Source organism: Bos grunniens, chromosome 7 (assembly GCF_055505025.1).
Source record: "Bos grunniens cultivar Pamir isolate PY7600 chromosome 7, Bosgru_T2T1.0, whole genome shotgun sequence".
Lineage (NCBI taxonomy): Eukaryota > Metazoa > Chordata > Mammalia > Artiodactyla > Bovidae > Bos > Bos grunniens.
Window position 1 is genome coordinate 20,899,084 of NC_141171.1, and position 14,176 is coordinate 20,913,259.

The 14,176-nt window shown below is 45.2% G+C and overlaps 1 protein-coding gene across 6 annotated transcripts; it reads right to left on the reverse strand.

Moving 5' to 3' along the window:
* Nucleotides 1-1,952: 1,952 nt before the first annotated feature.
* On the reverse strand, nucleotides 1,953-13,950 carry ZNF554 (zinc finger protein 554). Of its 6 annotated transcripts, none has more exons than XM_086410252.1 (6): nucleotides 13,739-13,950; nucleotides 13,292-13,409; nucleotides 6,492-6,569; nucleotides 5,911-6,037; nucleotides 5,265-5,456; nucleotides 1,953-3,457 (listed from the first exon to the last, which is right to left on the reverse strand). In XM_086410252.1, exons 1-6 carry the CDS (start codon nucleotides 13,948-13,950, stop codon nucleotides 2,274-2,276), a joined length of 1,911 nt encoding a protein of 636 aa, XP_086266378.1. In that variant the 3' UTR covers nucleotides 1,953-2,273. The 6 variants fall into 6 exon arrangements, with proteins under 6 accessions (XP_086266378.1, XP_086266384.1, XP_086266382.1 ...); XM_086410258.1 differs by having other exon boundaries at nucleotides 5,265-5,453; nucleotides 13,739-13,823; XM_086410256.1 differs by lacking the exon at nucleotides 13,292-13,409 and having other exon boundaries at nucleotides 13,739-13,817.
* Between the last annotated feature and the right edge of the window lie 226 nt (nucleotides 13,951-14,176).

Sequence of the window (14,176 nt, forward strand, 5' to 3'; positions counted from 1 at the left end):
GCCTCCTGAGAAATCTGTATGCAGGTCAGGAAGCAACGGTTAGACCTGGACATTAAACAACAGATTGATTCCAAATAGGAAAAGGAGAATGTCAAGGCTGTATATTGTCACCCTGCTTTTGTAATTTATATGCAGAGTACATCATGAGAAACGCTGGGCTGGAAGAAGCACAAGCTGGAATCAAGATCTTTTTGTACAGTTCTTCTGTGTATTCTTGTCACCTCTTCTTACTGTCTTCTGCTTTTGTTAGGTCCATACCATTTCTGTCCTTTATCGAGCCCATCTTTGCATGAAATGTTCCCTTGGTATCTCTAATTTTCTTGAAGACATCTCTAGTCTTTCCCATTCTGTTGTTTTCCTCTATTTCTTTGCATTGATCGCTGAGGAAGGCTTTCTTATCTCTCCTTGCAGGGATAGGCAATAATATTCACATGATCAGGTCCAACTTAGGTGGGAGAAGAGTTGACTGGAGATCTCCTTCATAGCCTCCCTTGCTAGTTCCAGGGAAAGGGGAAGAGTCACATGACATTTCAGTGATTTTTTTTTTTTAAGGGACAATTTGGGAAAAGATAGCTCCCTTGTGTTCCTTCTTTCAAATATGACACTGGCCTAGTATAGCCAGCTCAAGTTCAAATCCAGATCCCACTACTTGCTAGTTGGGTGAGTTTGGGTAGGGTACCTTATTTTTGTTTCTCCTTTTTTTAATATGAAGATATGAAAAGTTACTCTCATGCTGTTTTTGAGAAGATAAAATGAGAGAACACATACAGGAGTTCGAGTGGTGCTGGGAATATAGTAAGGACCCAATAAATGTTAATGATGAGGGTGATGCATATCCACACTCTGGCAACTAGATCTCACAGTTTCCCCCCAGGCCAGCAAAGGTCACTTCACCTCCATGTCCCAAGACCTACTTCATTGTATCCTCGACATCTTGGTATCCATAGTCCCCCTCCAACTGATCACTGAAACTCAGTAACCCTTGGAGTCGTTTGTTTTTTTCTTATTGTCAAAATGATGCTAGCAATCAAAATGAAATGGCAAAGGCAGGAAATCACACATAATCAGACGACCCTAACAAATAAAACTCAATTCTTTTCTCCAGTCACTGTCTACCCTTTTCCCTTGTATGTAACATTTTGACTTCACTGGATAGAATTACACATACTACTTTGCATTCTTTCCTTTCACCTTACAACCAAAGTATTTCTTTTTACTTGAATATTAATTTTTATTTAAATTTATTTTAAATTGGAGGATAATTGCTTTACATTATTGTGTTGGCTTCTGCCTCATATCAATATGGATCACCCATATGTGTACATATGTCCCCTCCCTCTTGAACCTTCTTCCCACCCCCCACCCCCCACCCCATCCCACCCCTCTAGGTTGTCATAGAGCACTGGATTTGAGCTCCCTACATCATATAGTAAATTCCCGCTGACTATCTAATTTTACATATGGTAATGTATATGTTTCAATGCTACTCTCTCAATTCGTCCCACCCTCTCCTTCCACTCATATGTCCAAAATCTGTTTCTATGTCTGTGTCTCTATTGTTGTCCTGAAGATAGGTTCATCAGTACCATTTTTCTAGATTGCATATATATGTATTAATATATGATATTTGTTTTTCTGACTTACTTCACTCTGTATAATAGGCCCTAGGTTGATCCACCTTATTAGAACTGAGTCAAATGTGTTCCTTTTTATGGCTGAGTAATATTCCATTGTGTATATGTAGCACAACTTCTTTATCCATTCATCTGTTGATGGACATCTAGGTGAGTTCCATGTCTTAGTTATTGTAAATAGTGCTGCAATGAACATTGAGGTACATGTGTCCTTTTCAATTATGGTAGCATTTTCTATCTTAACATACACTCTGCATTGCTATAGTAGTGTGTGAGACAAGTCAGGACCTAGCTAAGTGACCAAGAAAGGCAAAATGATTAAGCAAAATATTAAAACAGATTATTGAAACAAAAAGTTGAAACAGAATATCCCTTGTTTGAACAACTAAATCAATATGGTAATTCTCAGCAAATTCCCAATCCATTTACTGATCTTTTCCAAGAGGGTGGCACTTGTTGGACATAGTTCAATGGCAATTTCTCCCTCTTATAAGGTCCCTTCTCAGATCTGGACTTCAGTGCTTTAATTCAAGAATGAGGACTAAGTCTACTTCAGAAACAGTACCTAAGAGGGGCAAAGTCTGAACACACCCACAGGGTAGAGTGCTAAACAGTACATCACAAGGCAGCAAGCAAGCTCTAAAATCCAACAAGGTGGCAGCTCTGGTAGAAAGCTTTCCCACAATCAATTATTTTATAGGTTTTCTGACTATTGTGAGTTTTCTGGTGTGTGATAAGGGAGGAGCTCTGGCTGAAGGCTTTCCCACATTCACTACAGAGATATGGCTTCTCTCCAGTGTGGGTTCTCTCATGCCGAACCAGGGAAGACCTCTGGCTGAAGGCCCTTCCACACTGATTACACTCATAGGGGTTCTTGCCAGTGTGAGTCCGTTCATGTTGGTTGAGAGATGAACGGTCACTGAAGGCTTTTCCACATTTATTACACTCATAGGGCTTCTCGCCTGTGTGCGTTCTCTTGTGCAGGATCAGGTAAGAACTCTGGCAGAAGGATTTCCCACAGTCTTCACATTGATAGGGCTTTTCCCCTGTGTGGATCCTCTGATGTTGGGTAAGAGATGAAATCCTGTTGAAGGCTTTCCCACATTCATGGCATGCATAAGGCTTTTCTCCAGTATGAGTTCTCAAATGCCGAGTGAGGGTTGAGCTGTGTGTAAAGGCTCTCCCACATTCCTGACACTCAAATGGTCTCTCTCCTGTGTGGATTCTCTGATGCTCACTCAGGGAATGCCTCCGGTTAAATACTTTCCCACACTGGTGACATTCATAGGGTTTCTCCACTGTATTGATTCTGTTTTGTATGGTAATTGCCATACCATGATTAAATGATTTCCCACTTTCTGCATATGCAGAAATTCTCTCTCCCATTTGAGTTCTTTCATGTGGAATAAGGTGAATGTTTTGGCTGAGATCTTTTCCACATTTAATACTTTCACCAGGTCTCTGGTCTGGATATCCCATCTGATGATGGTTTAAGAATGGATCAGATACCAAACTCGCAATAGCTAAGTCATAGTCATAAAAATGTCTTCCTATAGAATCTCGTGATAAAACAAGTTCTGAACTCAGGTTACAGTTTTCCCCAAATTCATACCAGTCAATAGGCTTCTCTTGAGAAAATGCTACTATCTGGGGGTACCCCATTTGCCTCAAAAGCCTCTGGAAGTCTTCACAGTTCCCCTCAGATTCAGTATAACCCCAGTCCTCTCTGGGGAGCTTTGTAATATTCATACCCCCAAGTGGTTCTTCCTCCAAAACCACCTTCTTGTAAACTGACTGTTGGCTTCTCAGTTTAGTCTCCCAATCTGAAATAAATTGAAGGTTGGGTGGGGGGCAGGGGGAAGAAAGAAAAGCAGGACAAAATTATTTTCAACAACAACAAAAAAAGCATTTCCAACATATACAAAGGACCTGTGGATTCATGTTCAAACATCAGCTTTTAACATGGAGGAAGGCAAGGTGAAGGAAAGATGGATCAGAATACTGGTGGAGCAAAAAGTAAATGTGGAAAGAAAGGGGAGAGAATAAGATTGCAGAGGAAATAAGAGAGACATATGGCAAAAAGCACATGAAAAGATGCTCAACATTGTGAATTCTCTGGCAGTTCAATGGTTGGGACTTAATGCTCTCACTGCCAAAGGCCTGGGTACAGTCTCTAGTCAGGGAGCTAAGATCTTGCAAGTTGTGCAGCATGTACCCCCCCAAAAAAAATTATGCTCAACATCACTAATTATTAGAGAAATGCAAATCAAAACTATGATGAGATACAAGCTCAGTCAGAATGGCCATCATCAAAAATCTACAGATAATAAATGCTGGAGAGGGTGTGAAGAAATGGGAACCCTCCTACACTGTTGGTGGGAATGTAAACCGGTGCATCTACTATGGAAAACAGGGCTTCCCTGGTGGCTCAGACAGTAAAGTGTCTGCCTGCAATGCGGGAGACCCAGGTTCGATCCCTGGGTCGGGAAGATCCCCTGGAGAAGGAAATGGCAACCCACTCCAGTACTCTTGCCTGGAAAATTCCATGGACAGAGGAGCCTTGTAAGCTACAGTCCATGGGGTCGCAAAGAGTCAGACACAACTGAGCGACTTCACTTCACTTCACTATGGAGAACAGTAAGGAGGTTCCTTAAACAACTGAAAATAGAGCTACCATATGACCCAGCAATCCCACTCCTGGGCATACACCTGGAGAAAACCATAGTTTGAAAAGATACATGCACCCCAATATTCACAGCAGCACTATTCACAATAGCCAAGACATACAAACAACCTAAATTGTTCATTGACAGATGAATAGATAAAGATGCTGTACATATATACACTGGAATATCACTCAGCCATAAAAATGGATGAAATAATGCCATTTGTAGCCATGTAGATGAACCTGAAGATTGTCATACTGAGTGAAGTAAGTCAGAGAAGGACAAAAATATGATATTGCTCTTATGTGAAATCTAAAAAAAAGTGGTAGAAATGAAATTATTTACAAAACAAATAGAGTCACAGATGTAAACAACAAACTTATGGTTATGGGGGAAAAGGGGTGGAGGAGGATAAATTGGGAGATTGGGATTGACATATATACAATACTACATATAAAATAGATAACTAACAAAGACCTACTGTATAGCACAGGGAACACTACTCAATATTCTATAATAACCTATATGGGAAATGAATCTGAAAAAGAATAGATACATGTACATGTATAACTGAAATACTTTGCTGTACACCTGAAGCTAACACAAAATATTATACATAAACTAGACTCCAATAATTTTAAAAAAAAATAAGAGTGAGGAGAAAAAAAAGAATGGAAGAGGGAAAAAATTATCAATAAAGCAGAGAGGGAAGAGATGAAACAGGAAACACAGGTAGAATTGCTTCCAGAAGGAAAAGGGATGTTTTTCTCTGCACCTAGAGGGTTAGTGGAAGTTGGTTCATGGCAGAAGGTTGCTGGGAGATAAACTAAAGGCACAATGGGAAGAAACAGCCAAGCACCTCAGCCTTCTCCTTAGACAATTAGGGTCTCTGTGGAGGGACCTATGACCAGGAGCCCCCAGACACTGTCCCCATCCCAGTGGGCCATATCTGCCTGCTTCGCACCTGAATATGAAGCTCGCAGAGTTCCTTTCCCTGCCATCCACATGGCTTCTCCTTGCTCCAGGTGGAAAGATACCACTGGTTGAAAGAGTGAATATGCCGTCCACAGAGAAAAAGTGGTAACTTGAGAGGCTGATGCTAGGCATATGGTGCCATCCTCAAAGCCTGAATTGGTTCTCTGGTTCCTCAAGGCTTCTGAAAGAGACATGGGAGAGGTAACACAAAGACCAAGCTAAAGATTGTATTTTCCTAATTTAAAAAATGATCATACACTTCTTCAGAGATACAAATGGCCCAGTAAACACATGAAGAGATACTCAATATCACTAGTCATTAGGAAAACACAAATCAAAACCACAGTGGATACCACTTTATACCTATTAAAATGTCCATAAAATTTTTAAGGGCTTTCCAGGTGGCACTAGTGAAACAAGAGATGTTATCAACACCTCAACTACATTTCTACAGTGGCACGGGCTGCCATATACTGAAAGAATCAGACCATTTGCCCTACAGGAGACATCACAAGCGCAGGAACCATGCATGTCTCATTTACCAGTAAATCCCTACTTCCTAGCATAGTTCTTGACGTGCAGTAGATGCTAAACAAACATGACTTGACGGACACAGAAGGACCAGCTGGTCTTACCCACAGAGGCCAGGTTCCCACAGGTCTCTAGCATCACATCTCTGTAGAGCTTCCTCTGACCAGGGTCCAGCAGCTCCCACTCCTCCATGGAGAAGTCCACGGCCACATCCTTGAAGGTCACCACCTCCTAAAATATCACGATGGATCAGCTCAAGAACGCCCCCCCACCACCAACCAATGTCCAGAGAAAGTAAAGTGAAGGTGTTAGTTGCTCAGTCATGTCCGACTCTTTGCCATTCCATGGACTGCAGCATGCCAGGCTTCCCTGCCCTATTTCACCACAATTTAAAAAAATACATATGTGTGCATTTTAAAGAGGATGGCACCTTGGGGCACCCCTCCCTGCTCTATGGGAGAAACTTCGGGGTCTTCAGAGATGCTTGGAGCCCAGGAAGGAGGCACAGTCCTCCTGAAGGGATAAGGGACCTCCTCCTCATACATAAGAGCCACCTGAATGCCTACACCCAGACACTCATGACAAATTCTCCTCCTTTCCCAAAAGGCAAGGGTGCTCCATGTCTGACAGGTGTGTCCCTCTGGACACGCTGGGTGCCTTTCAGGGGAGAGGAAGTCCCACTCACCTGGGGCCAGGGGAGCAGGCACTCAGCAGCCATTCTGTCCTCCCTCCTGGGCAAAAGCAGGTTCCTGGGCAGGCAGGGCTGGGAGAGGAAAAATGCAGAGTGAAGACTGGATCTGGCCTGTCCCAGACCCCAGAGTCCTCTCCACCACTTGAGGTCACACATACAACACAGAGGAGAGTCATGGAAGCCAGTGATGTGAACAGAATGAAGGGACAAAGTAGGTGATCAAATATTAATCCCACTAGGGGATTGGAAGTACAAAAACATGGAAGACCCCTGTAGGTTAGTGATTACTCAAGAAAGCAGGTTTGTTTTGAGAGAGTCATTTCCTAGGCAGGTTGATAAGAAGTCTAGGAGTCCCCAAGAAGAGAGGGGTCTGGAATTCTCAAGGAGGAAGAAAGGACAAACTTTTTTCCCTCTACATTCCTTAGGATTATGTATCCTGCCTGAGGACAGTCTCTGGATTAAACCTTCTGGCTAATTCTGTTATCTTAAAATGTAAATTATGGGAGTAGGTCTGATGAGGTATTTACAACCTCCAGACATTCTTTGGATTCATTGGAGAGTATATAACTCCATTGCTAACACTAGCAAGCGGGTACTCTTTCTACCCACTTCTGATGTCTATGTCAGAAGCTTTCTCTATCTTCTTTATACTTTAATAAAACTTTATTACACAAAAGCTGTGAATAATCAAGCCTCGCCTCTGGCCCTGGATTGAATTCTTCTCCTCTGGAGGCCAGGGATCCCGGTGTCTTTACATGGTTCAGCAACAACTTTTCAGTTTAGCTACTAAACCAAGTAGGCCTTCTTGACAACAAAACCATGTAACCAGGAGCATGAGACATACCCCCAAACGATAAAACAATGGTGGCATGAGCCCCACATTCTGCCCAGTGAGCTCAGTAAATTAATGATCCCTACAACATGCTCTCTGAACACATGGAAAAACAATCATTTGTGGACCTAGCTTGACCACACAGGGACAAGAAAACTCCCCTGCTCAACCTGGAGGAATAGATGCTGATGATGGAAGCATGATGTCTACTCAAGAAAGACAAAGAAAGTCTTCTTCCCCTCCCCATTTTAAAACTGAAGCCCACTAAGTTCTCACAGCATTTCTCATGTGCCTACTTGTAAGCCTCATAAGCAACCTATTCTAATAAATCACTTATCTATCACTTTGCTCTTGCTGAATTCTTCTCTGCACTGAAACATTATCTTTCAGTGGTACCGGAGTTCTACAGAGCCCCCCTGAAATGACACCAATCAGTTTCACCAGGACAAGCCAGGGGTCTTAATGGCTCCATTTTCTGTGGGTTTTATTTGTTTTCTTGGCCGTGCTGTGTGGCACACAGTGTGTGGGATCCGAGTTCCCTGACCAGGGATCAAAACGGTGCCCCCTGCAGTGAAAACTCAGAATCCTAACCACTGGATCACCAGGGAAGTCTCAGTGGCTCCATTTTCTGGATGAAGATACCAGAAGATACCAGGTCTTAGAGGCACACAAGTTCTACTGTGAAACACTCTGTACTAGCATCCCAGGGTGCTATGACAAATGACTACACAATTGGGATGCTTAAAACAGCACAAATTTATTTTCTTCCAGGGAGGTGAGAAGTCTGAGATTTAGGTATGGCAGGACCCATCCCCCACAAAGGCTCCAAGTGAGGGTCCTTCCTTCCTGCAAGAGACGTAAGAGACATGGTTTCCATACCTGGGTCGGAAAAATCCCCTGGAGGAAGGCATGGTAACCCATTTCTTCTTGCCTGGAGAATCCCAGGGGCAGAGGAGCCTGGCGAGCTATGATCCATAGGGTCACAAAAAGTCAGACAGGACTGAAGTGACTTAGCATGCATACACATACTCCAATTAAAAAATAAATTTAAAAAGATAGTAATGAGTATCGCCAAGGATGGGAGACTCTCACACATTGCTAGTGGGAATGGAAAATGGTGTAGCCACTGTGAAAAACAACTACCACAACTACTGAGGCCCGTGCTCCACAGCCCACGCGCCACAACAAGAGAAGCCACCGCAATGAAAAGCCTGTGCGCCACAACTAGAGACAGCCCGCATACAGCAATGAAGACTCACCGCAGCCCAAATAAGTAAGTAAATCAGTACAAGTTTTAAAAATAGAAAAGTTTAAAAATCTAAAAATTGTGGCAGCTTTCACAAGATCCATTAGGGACCAGAGGGGATGTGATGCAAATTCTTTTCCTGAGAGCTGGCTCTGACCCCCTCCACGTGGGGGGTGGGAGCTATGGGTGCAGGATGCCATGCTGAGCCACGCCTCATGGTTGTGTCAGGTGATGGGACACATGATACTTTACCCTGGGGAAACATCTGCTGATGGGTGCCCCCTGGGACACACAATACTTAACCTGGGGAAACACCTGCTCATGATAAGACTGGCGTGGGCTGAATCATGTCCTCTAAGTCTTGACCCCCAGTAGCTGTGAATGCGACCTTATCTATAGATAGGATCTTTGCAGAGGTGATTAGTTAAGATGAGGTCATACACCGAAATCAGATTGATTATATTCTTTGCAGCCAAAGATGGAGAAGCTCTATACAGTCAGCAAAAACAAGACTGCAGGCTGACTGTGGCTCTGATCATGAACTCCTTATTGCCAAATTCAGACTTAAATTGAAGAAAGTAGAGAAAACCACTAGACCATTCAGGTATGACCTAAATCAAATCCCTTACGATTTTACAGTGGAAGTGACAAATAGATTCAAGGGATTCGATCTGATAGATAGAGTGCCTGAAGAACTATGGACGGAGGTTCGTGACATTGTACAGGAGGCAAGGATCAAGACCATCCCCAAGAAAAAGAAATGCAAAAAGGCAAAATGGCTGTCTGAGAAGGCCTTACAAGTAGCTGTTGAAAAAAGGGAAGTAAAAGGCAAAGGAGAAAAGGAAAGATATACCCATTTGAATGCAGAGTTCCAACGAATAGCAAGGAGAGATAAGAAAGCCTTCCTCAGTGATCAGTGCAAAGAAATAGAGGAAAACAAGAGAATAGCAAAGACTATAGATCTCTCCAAGAAAATCAGAGATACCAAGGGAACATTTCATACAAAGATGGGCACAATAAAGGACAGACATGGTATGGACCTAACAGAAGCAGAAGATACTAAAAAGAGGTGGCAACAATACACAGAAAAACTATACAAAAAAGATCTTCATGACCCAGATAACCAGTGGTGTGATCACCCACCTAAAGCCAGACATCCTAGAATGCAAAGTCAAGTGGGCCTTAGGAAGCGTCACTATGAACAAAGCTAGTGGAGGTGATGGAATCCCAGTTGAGCTATTTCAAATTCTAAAAGATGATGCTGTTAAAGTGCTGCACTCAATATGCCAGCAAATTTGGAAAACTCAACAGTGGTCACAGGACTGGAAAAGATCAGTTTTTATTCCAATCCCAAAGAATGCTCAAACTACTGCAAAATTGCACTGATCTCACATGCTAGCAATGACACCCCATTCCAGTACTCTTGCCTGGAAAATCCCATGGATGGAGGAGCCTGGTAGGCTGCAGTCCATGGGGTCACTAAGAGTCGGACACGACCGAGCGACTTCACTTTCACTTTTCACTTTCATGCATTGGAGAAGAAAATGGCAACCCACTCCAATATTCTTGTCTGGAGAATCCCAGGGATGGGGGAGCCTGGTGGGCTGCCATCTATGGGGTCGCACAGAGTCGGACACGACTGAAGCGACTTAGCAGCAGCACACGCTAGCAAAGTAATGCTCAAAATTCTCCAAGCCAGGCTTCAACAGTACATGAACCATGAACTTCCAGATGTTCAAGTTGGACTTAGAAAAGGCAGAGGAACCAGAGATCAAATTGCTAACATCCGCTGGATCATCAAAAAAGCAAGTTCCAGAAAAACATCTACTTCTGCTTCATTAACTATGCCAAAGCCTTTGACTGTGTGGATCACAACAAACTGTGGAAAATTCTGAAAGAGATGGGAAAACAAGACCACCTGACCTGACTCCTGAGAAATCTGTATGCAGGTCAAGAAGCAACAGTTAGAACTGGACATAAAACAACAGACTGGTTCCAAATTGGGAAAGGAGTATATCAAGGCTGTATATTGTCACCCTACATATTTAACTTTTATGCAGAGTACATCACGAGAAATGCTGGGCTGGATGAAGCACAAACTGGAATCAAGATTGCTTGGAGACATTCCAATAACTTCAGATATGCAGATGACACCACCCTTATGGCTGAAAGCGAAGAAGAAATAAAGAGCCTCTTGATGAAAGTGAAAGAGGAGAGTGAAAAAGTTGCTTAAAGCTCAACATTCAGAAAACTAAGATCATGGCATCAGATCCCATCACTTCATGGCAAATAGATGGGTAAACAATGGAAACAGTGACAGACTTTATTTTGGGGGGCTCCAAAATCACTGTGGAGAAGGCGATGGCACCCCACTCCAGTACTCTTGCCTGGAAAATCCCATGGACGGAGGAGCCTGGTAGGCTGCAGTCCAGGGGTCACGAAGAGTCAGACACGACTGAGTGACTTCCCTTTCACTTTTCACTTTCATGCATTGGAGAAGGAAATGGCAGCCTACTCCAGTGTCCTTGCCTGGATAATCCCAGGGACGGGGGAGCCTGGTGGGCTGCCATCTATGGGGTCGCACAGAGTCGGACACGACTGAAGTGACTTAGCAAAAATCACTGTAGATGGTGACTACAGCCAAGAAATTAAAAGATGCTTGTTTCTTGGAAGAAAAGTTATGATCAATTTAGACAGCATATTAAAAAGCAGAGACATTATTTTGCCAACAAAGGTCCATCTAGTCAAAGCTTTGGTTTTTCCAGTAGTCATGTATGGATGTGAGAGTTGGACTATAAAGAAAGCTGAGTGCCAAAGAATTGATGCTTTTGAACTGTGGTGCTGGAGAAGACTCTTGAGAATCCCTTGGACAAGAAGGAGAACCAATCAGTCCATCCTAAAGGAAATCAGTCCTGAATACTCATTGGAAGGACTGATGCTGAAGCTGAAACTCCAATCCTTTGGCCACCTGATGCAAAGAACTGACTCATTTGAAAAGACCTTGATGCTGGGAATGATTGAAGGTGAAAGGAGAATGGGACAACAGAGGATGAGATGGTTGGATGGCATCACTGACTCAATGGACATGAGTTTGAGTCAGCTCCGGGAGCTGGTGATGGACAGGGAGGCCTGGCATGCTGCAGTCCATGGGGTCACAAAGAGTTGGACACGACTGAACAACTGAACTGCACTGAACTGAGGTCATACTGGGGTAGAGAGTGTCCTAATGCAATATGACTGGTGTCTTTAAAAAAGACACACAGACTTCCCAGTGGTCTGGTGATTAAGACTCTGTGCTCCCAATGCAGGGGTCCAGGTTCAATCCCTGGTCAGGGAACTAGATCCCACATGCCACAACTGAGAGTTTAAATGCTGAAACTTCCCTGGTGGTCCAGTGGTTGGAAGTCTGCCTGCCAATGCAGGGAACATAGGTTCCATCCCCAGTCCAGGAGGATCCCACATGCCTCAGAGCAACTGCGCCTGTGTGCCACAACTGCTGAAGCCCACTCACCCTAGAGCCCATGCTTCACAAGAGAAGTCACCACAATAAGAAGCCTGCATACCACCACTCACCACAACTAGAGAAAGCCCATGCATAGCAATGAAGACCCAGCTCAGACAAAAATAAATAAATAAAAGTTTTTAATGGGGAAAAAATAGACATGTGACTTCCCTGGTGATCCAGTGTCTAAGACTCCACACTTCCAATGCAGGGGGCCTGGGTTTGATCCCAAGTCAGGGAACTAGATCCCACATGTGCAATTAAAGATATTGAATGCTTCAATTAAGACCTAGTACAGCCAGAAAAATTAAAAAAAAATTTTTTTAAAGAGAAACACACAGGGAGAAGGCCATGGGACAAAAGAGGCAGAGACTGGAGTGATGCAGCCACAAGCTAAGAGACACCAAGGACTGACGGCCACCACAGGAGGCTGGAAGAGGCAGAAAGGACCGTCCCCTGGAGGCTTCAGGGGGACCAGAGCCCTGTGACATCTTGATCTATCTGCTCTTGGGACTTTAAATTGCATCTGATGGTAATGAGTTCAGGACCCCCTATCCCTTTCAAGCTCTTTCAACCAATCCACTCCCACCCTTCCGTGGTTCAAGGGATTCCCCCTCCCTTGTGGTTGATGTCAGTGACCCCGTTTGGCCCTCATTTACCTAGGCCTCTGGCACCTGCCTCAGGGTCTTCCCTTTCAGGGTTCAAACCACTGAAACTCTGTCCTTTCTCCACAAGAAAGGGCTGATGAGGGCTTCCTGGCAGGGAAAAATGCAATCCATCCCAGGGAACAGGAGGCATTGGCAGAATGTTCTGCTGCGACCTCATTCCTGAGCAGGGGTGTCTGGGTACCAGTGGAGTAGACCCTTGATAGCGTCTCACTGGAATCACAATGCTAAGGCTAAGCCAGGGTCTTTCCTCCTTGACACCTACACTGGGGCTGGATCGTTCTCTGAGGGGCGTCCTGGGCATTGTGGGGTGTGGAGCAGCATCCCTGGTTTCATCCCCTCCATGCCAGGAGCCCCCAGGTCCTGACAACCACAGACGGCCTCAGACACTGCCCAGTATCACCCCTCCAAGGGGGATGAACCACCCGAGGTCAGACCTCCTCCCTGGGTTTGCCCAAGCGCCCAGTGAGTCTACATGCAGGAGTCTGGACGTTCGGTTTACTCCATATCCTTGTACTGTAACATTAGGCCTCTGAGAGCTCCATTTACCTCACAGCACAGTTTGCCCCCACGGACCTGTCGTGCAGGGGTATTTTCACAGAGTAGGTGCTGGACTGTTTCACAGGGCAGGTGCAAGCTGCCCGACTTCTCTGACTCTTCTTTGCGCCTGCAGTGTGACAGGTGGAGCAAACCCAAGGGTAACAGTCCAGGCCATCCCTCCCGCTAGGGACCCCTCCCCAGACCCCATCCCGACCCCTGATAGCCTAACTACCCGCACAGGCGCGGGGGCCAGGCTCGGGGGCCACATCCTGTCTGCGCGGCCCGGATGAAAGATGCGTGGGTGCTGCGGTCCCAGGTGTGGGCGAAGATAACCCACAGCGCAAGCCTAGTCTACCCGAGTCCCGCCGCGGAGGAGGCGCTCAGTGCAGCGCGACCCGGGGACCCGTCAGCACCCGGCCTGCCCGCGCCCCCCATCGGCGACCCCAGTTAACTCACACCGCCGTTGTCGCCTGGGGACGCGCGCTCACGATGGATTCGGCAGTGCGCTTGCGCACCACAAGGCCATGAACTACAAGTCCCAGAAGGCTCCGGGCGCGATCCTGCGTCTCTGTCCCCTGGAGGCAGCCGAGTTGAGTCACAGCACCCTCTATGGGCGGGCGGTGTCTCTTCAGGATTGAGATACCTCCTGCCTCAGAGGACGTCCTCATATTCCAGTCGCACACGCCTGCTCTTGGAGCAACTCAGGCGCATGCACAAATTTCTTCACTAAAGGAGAAAATCGAGTGGTGGTGTAGTGGACTCCCCGCTGCCACTGCAGGGGGCACAGGTTCGACTCCTGGTCGGGGGACTGGGGCCCACATGCCGCGTGGCATGGCCTAAAAAAAAATAAGGGCGAAAATTCAGTATATTCAGCACTATGACCACCTGATCTGC

Coding starts and splice junctions, on each gene's coding strand:
- ZNF554 (XM_086410252.1), bottom strand. CDS start 13,950: ATGAGGACGTCCTCTGAGGCAGGAGGTATCTCAATCCTGAAGAGACAC. Junction 6,038..6,491: donor GCCTGCTCCCCTGGCCCCAG/GTGAGTGGGACT, acceptor GTGATATTTTAG/GAGGTGGTGACCTTCAAGGA. Junction 5,457..5,910: donor TGGGAACCTGGCCTCTGTGG/GTAAGACCAGCT, acceptor TGTCTCTTTCAG/AAGCCTTGAGGAACCAGAGA.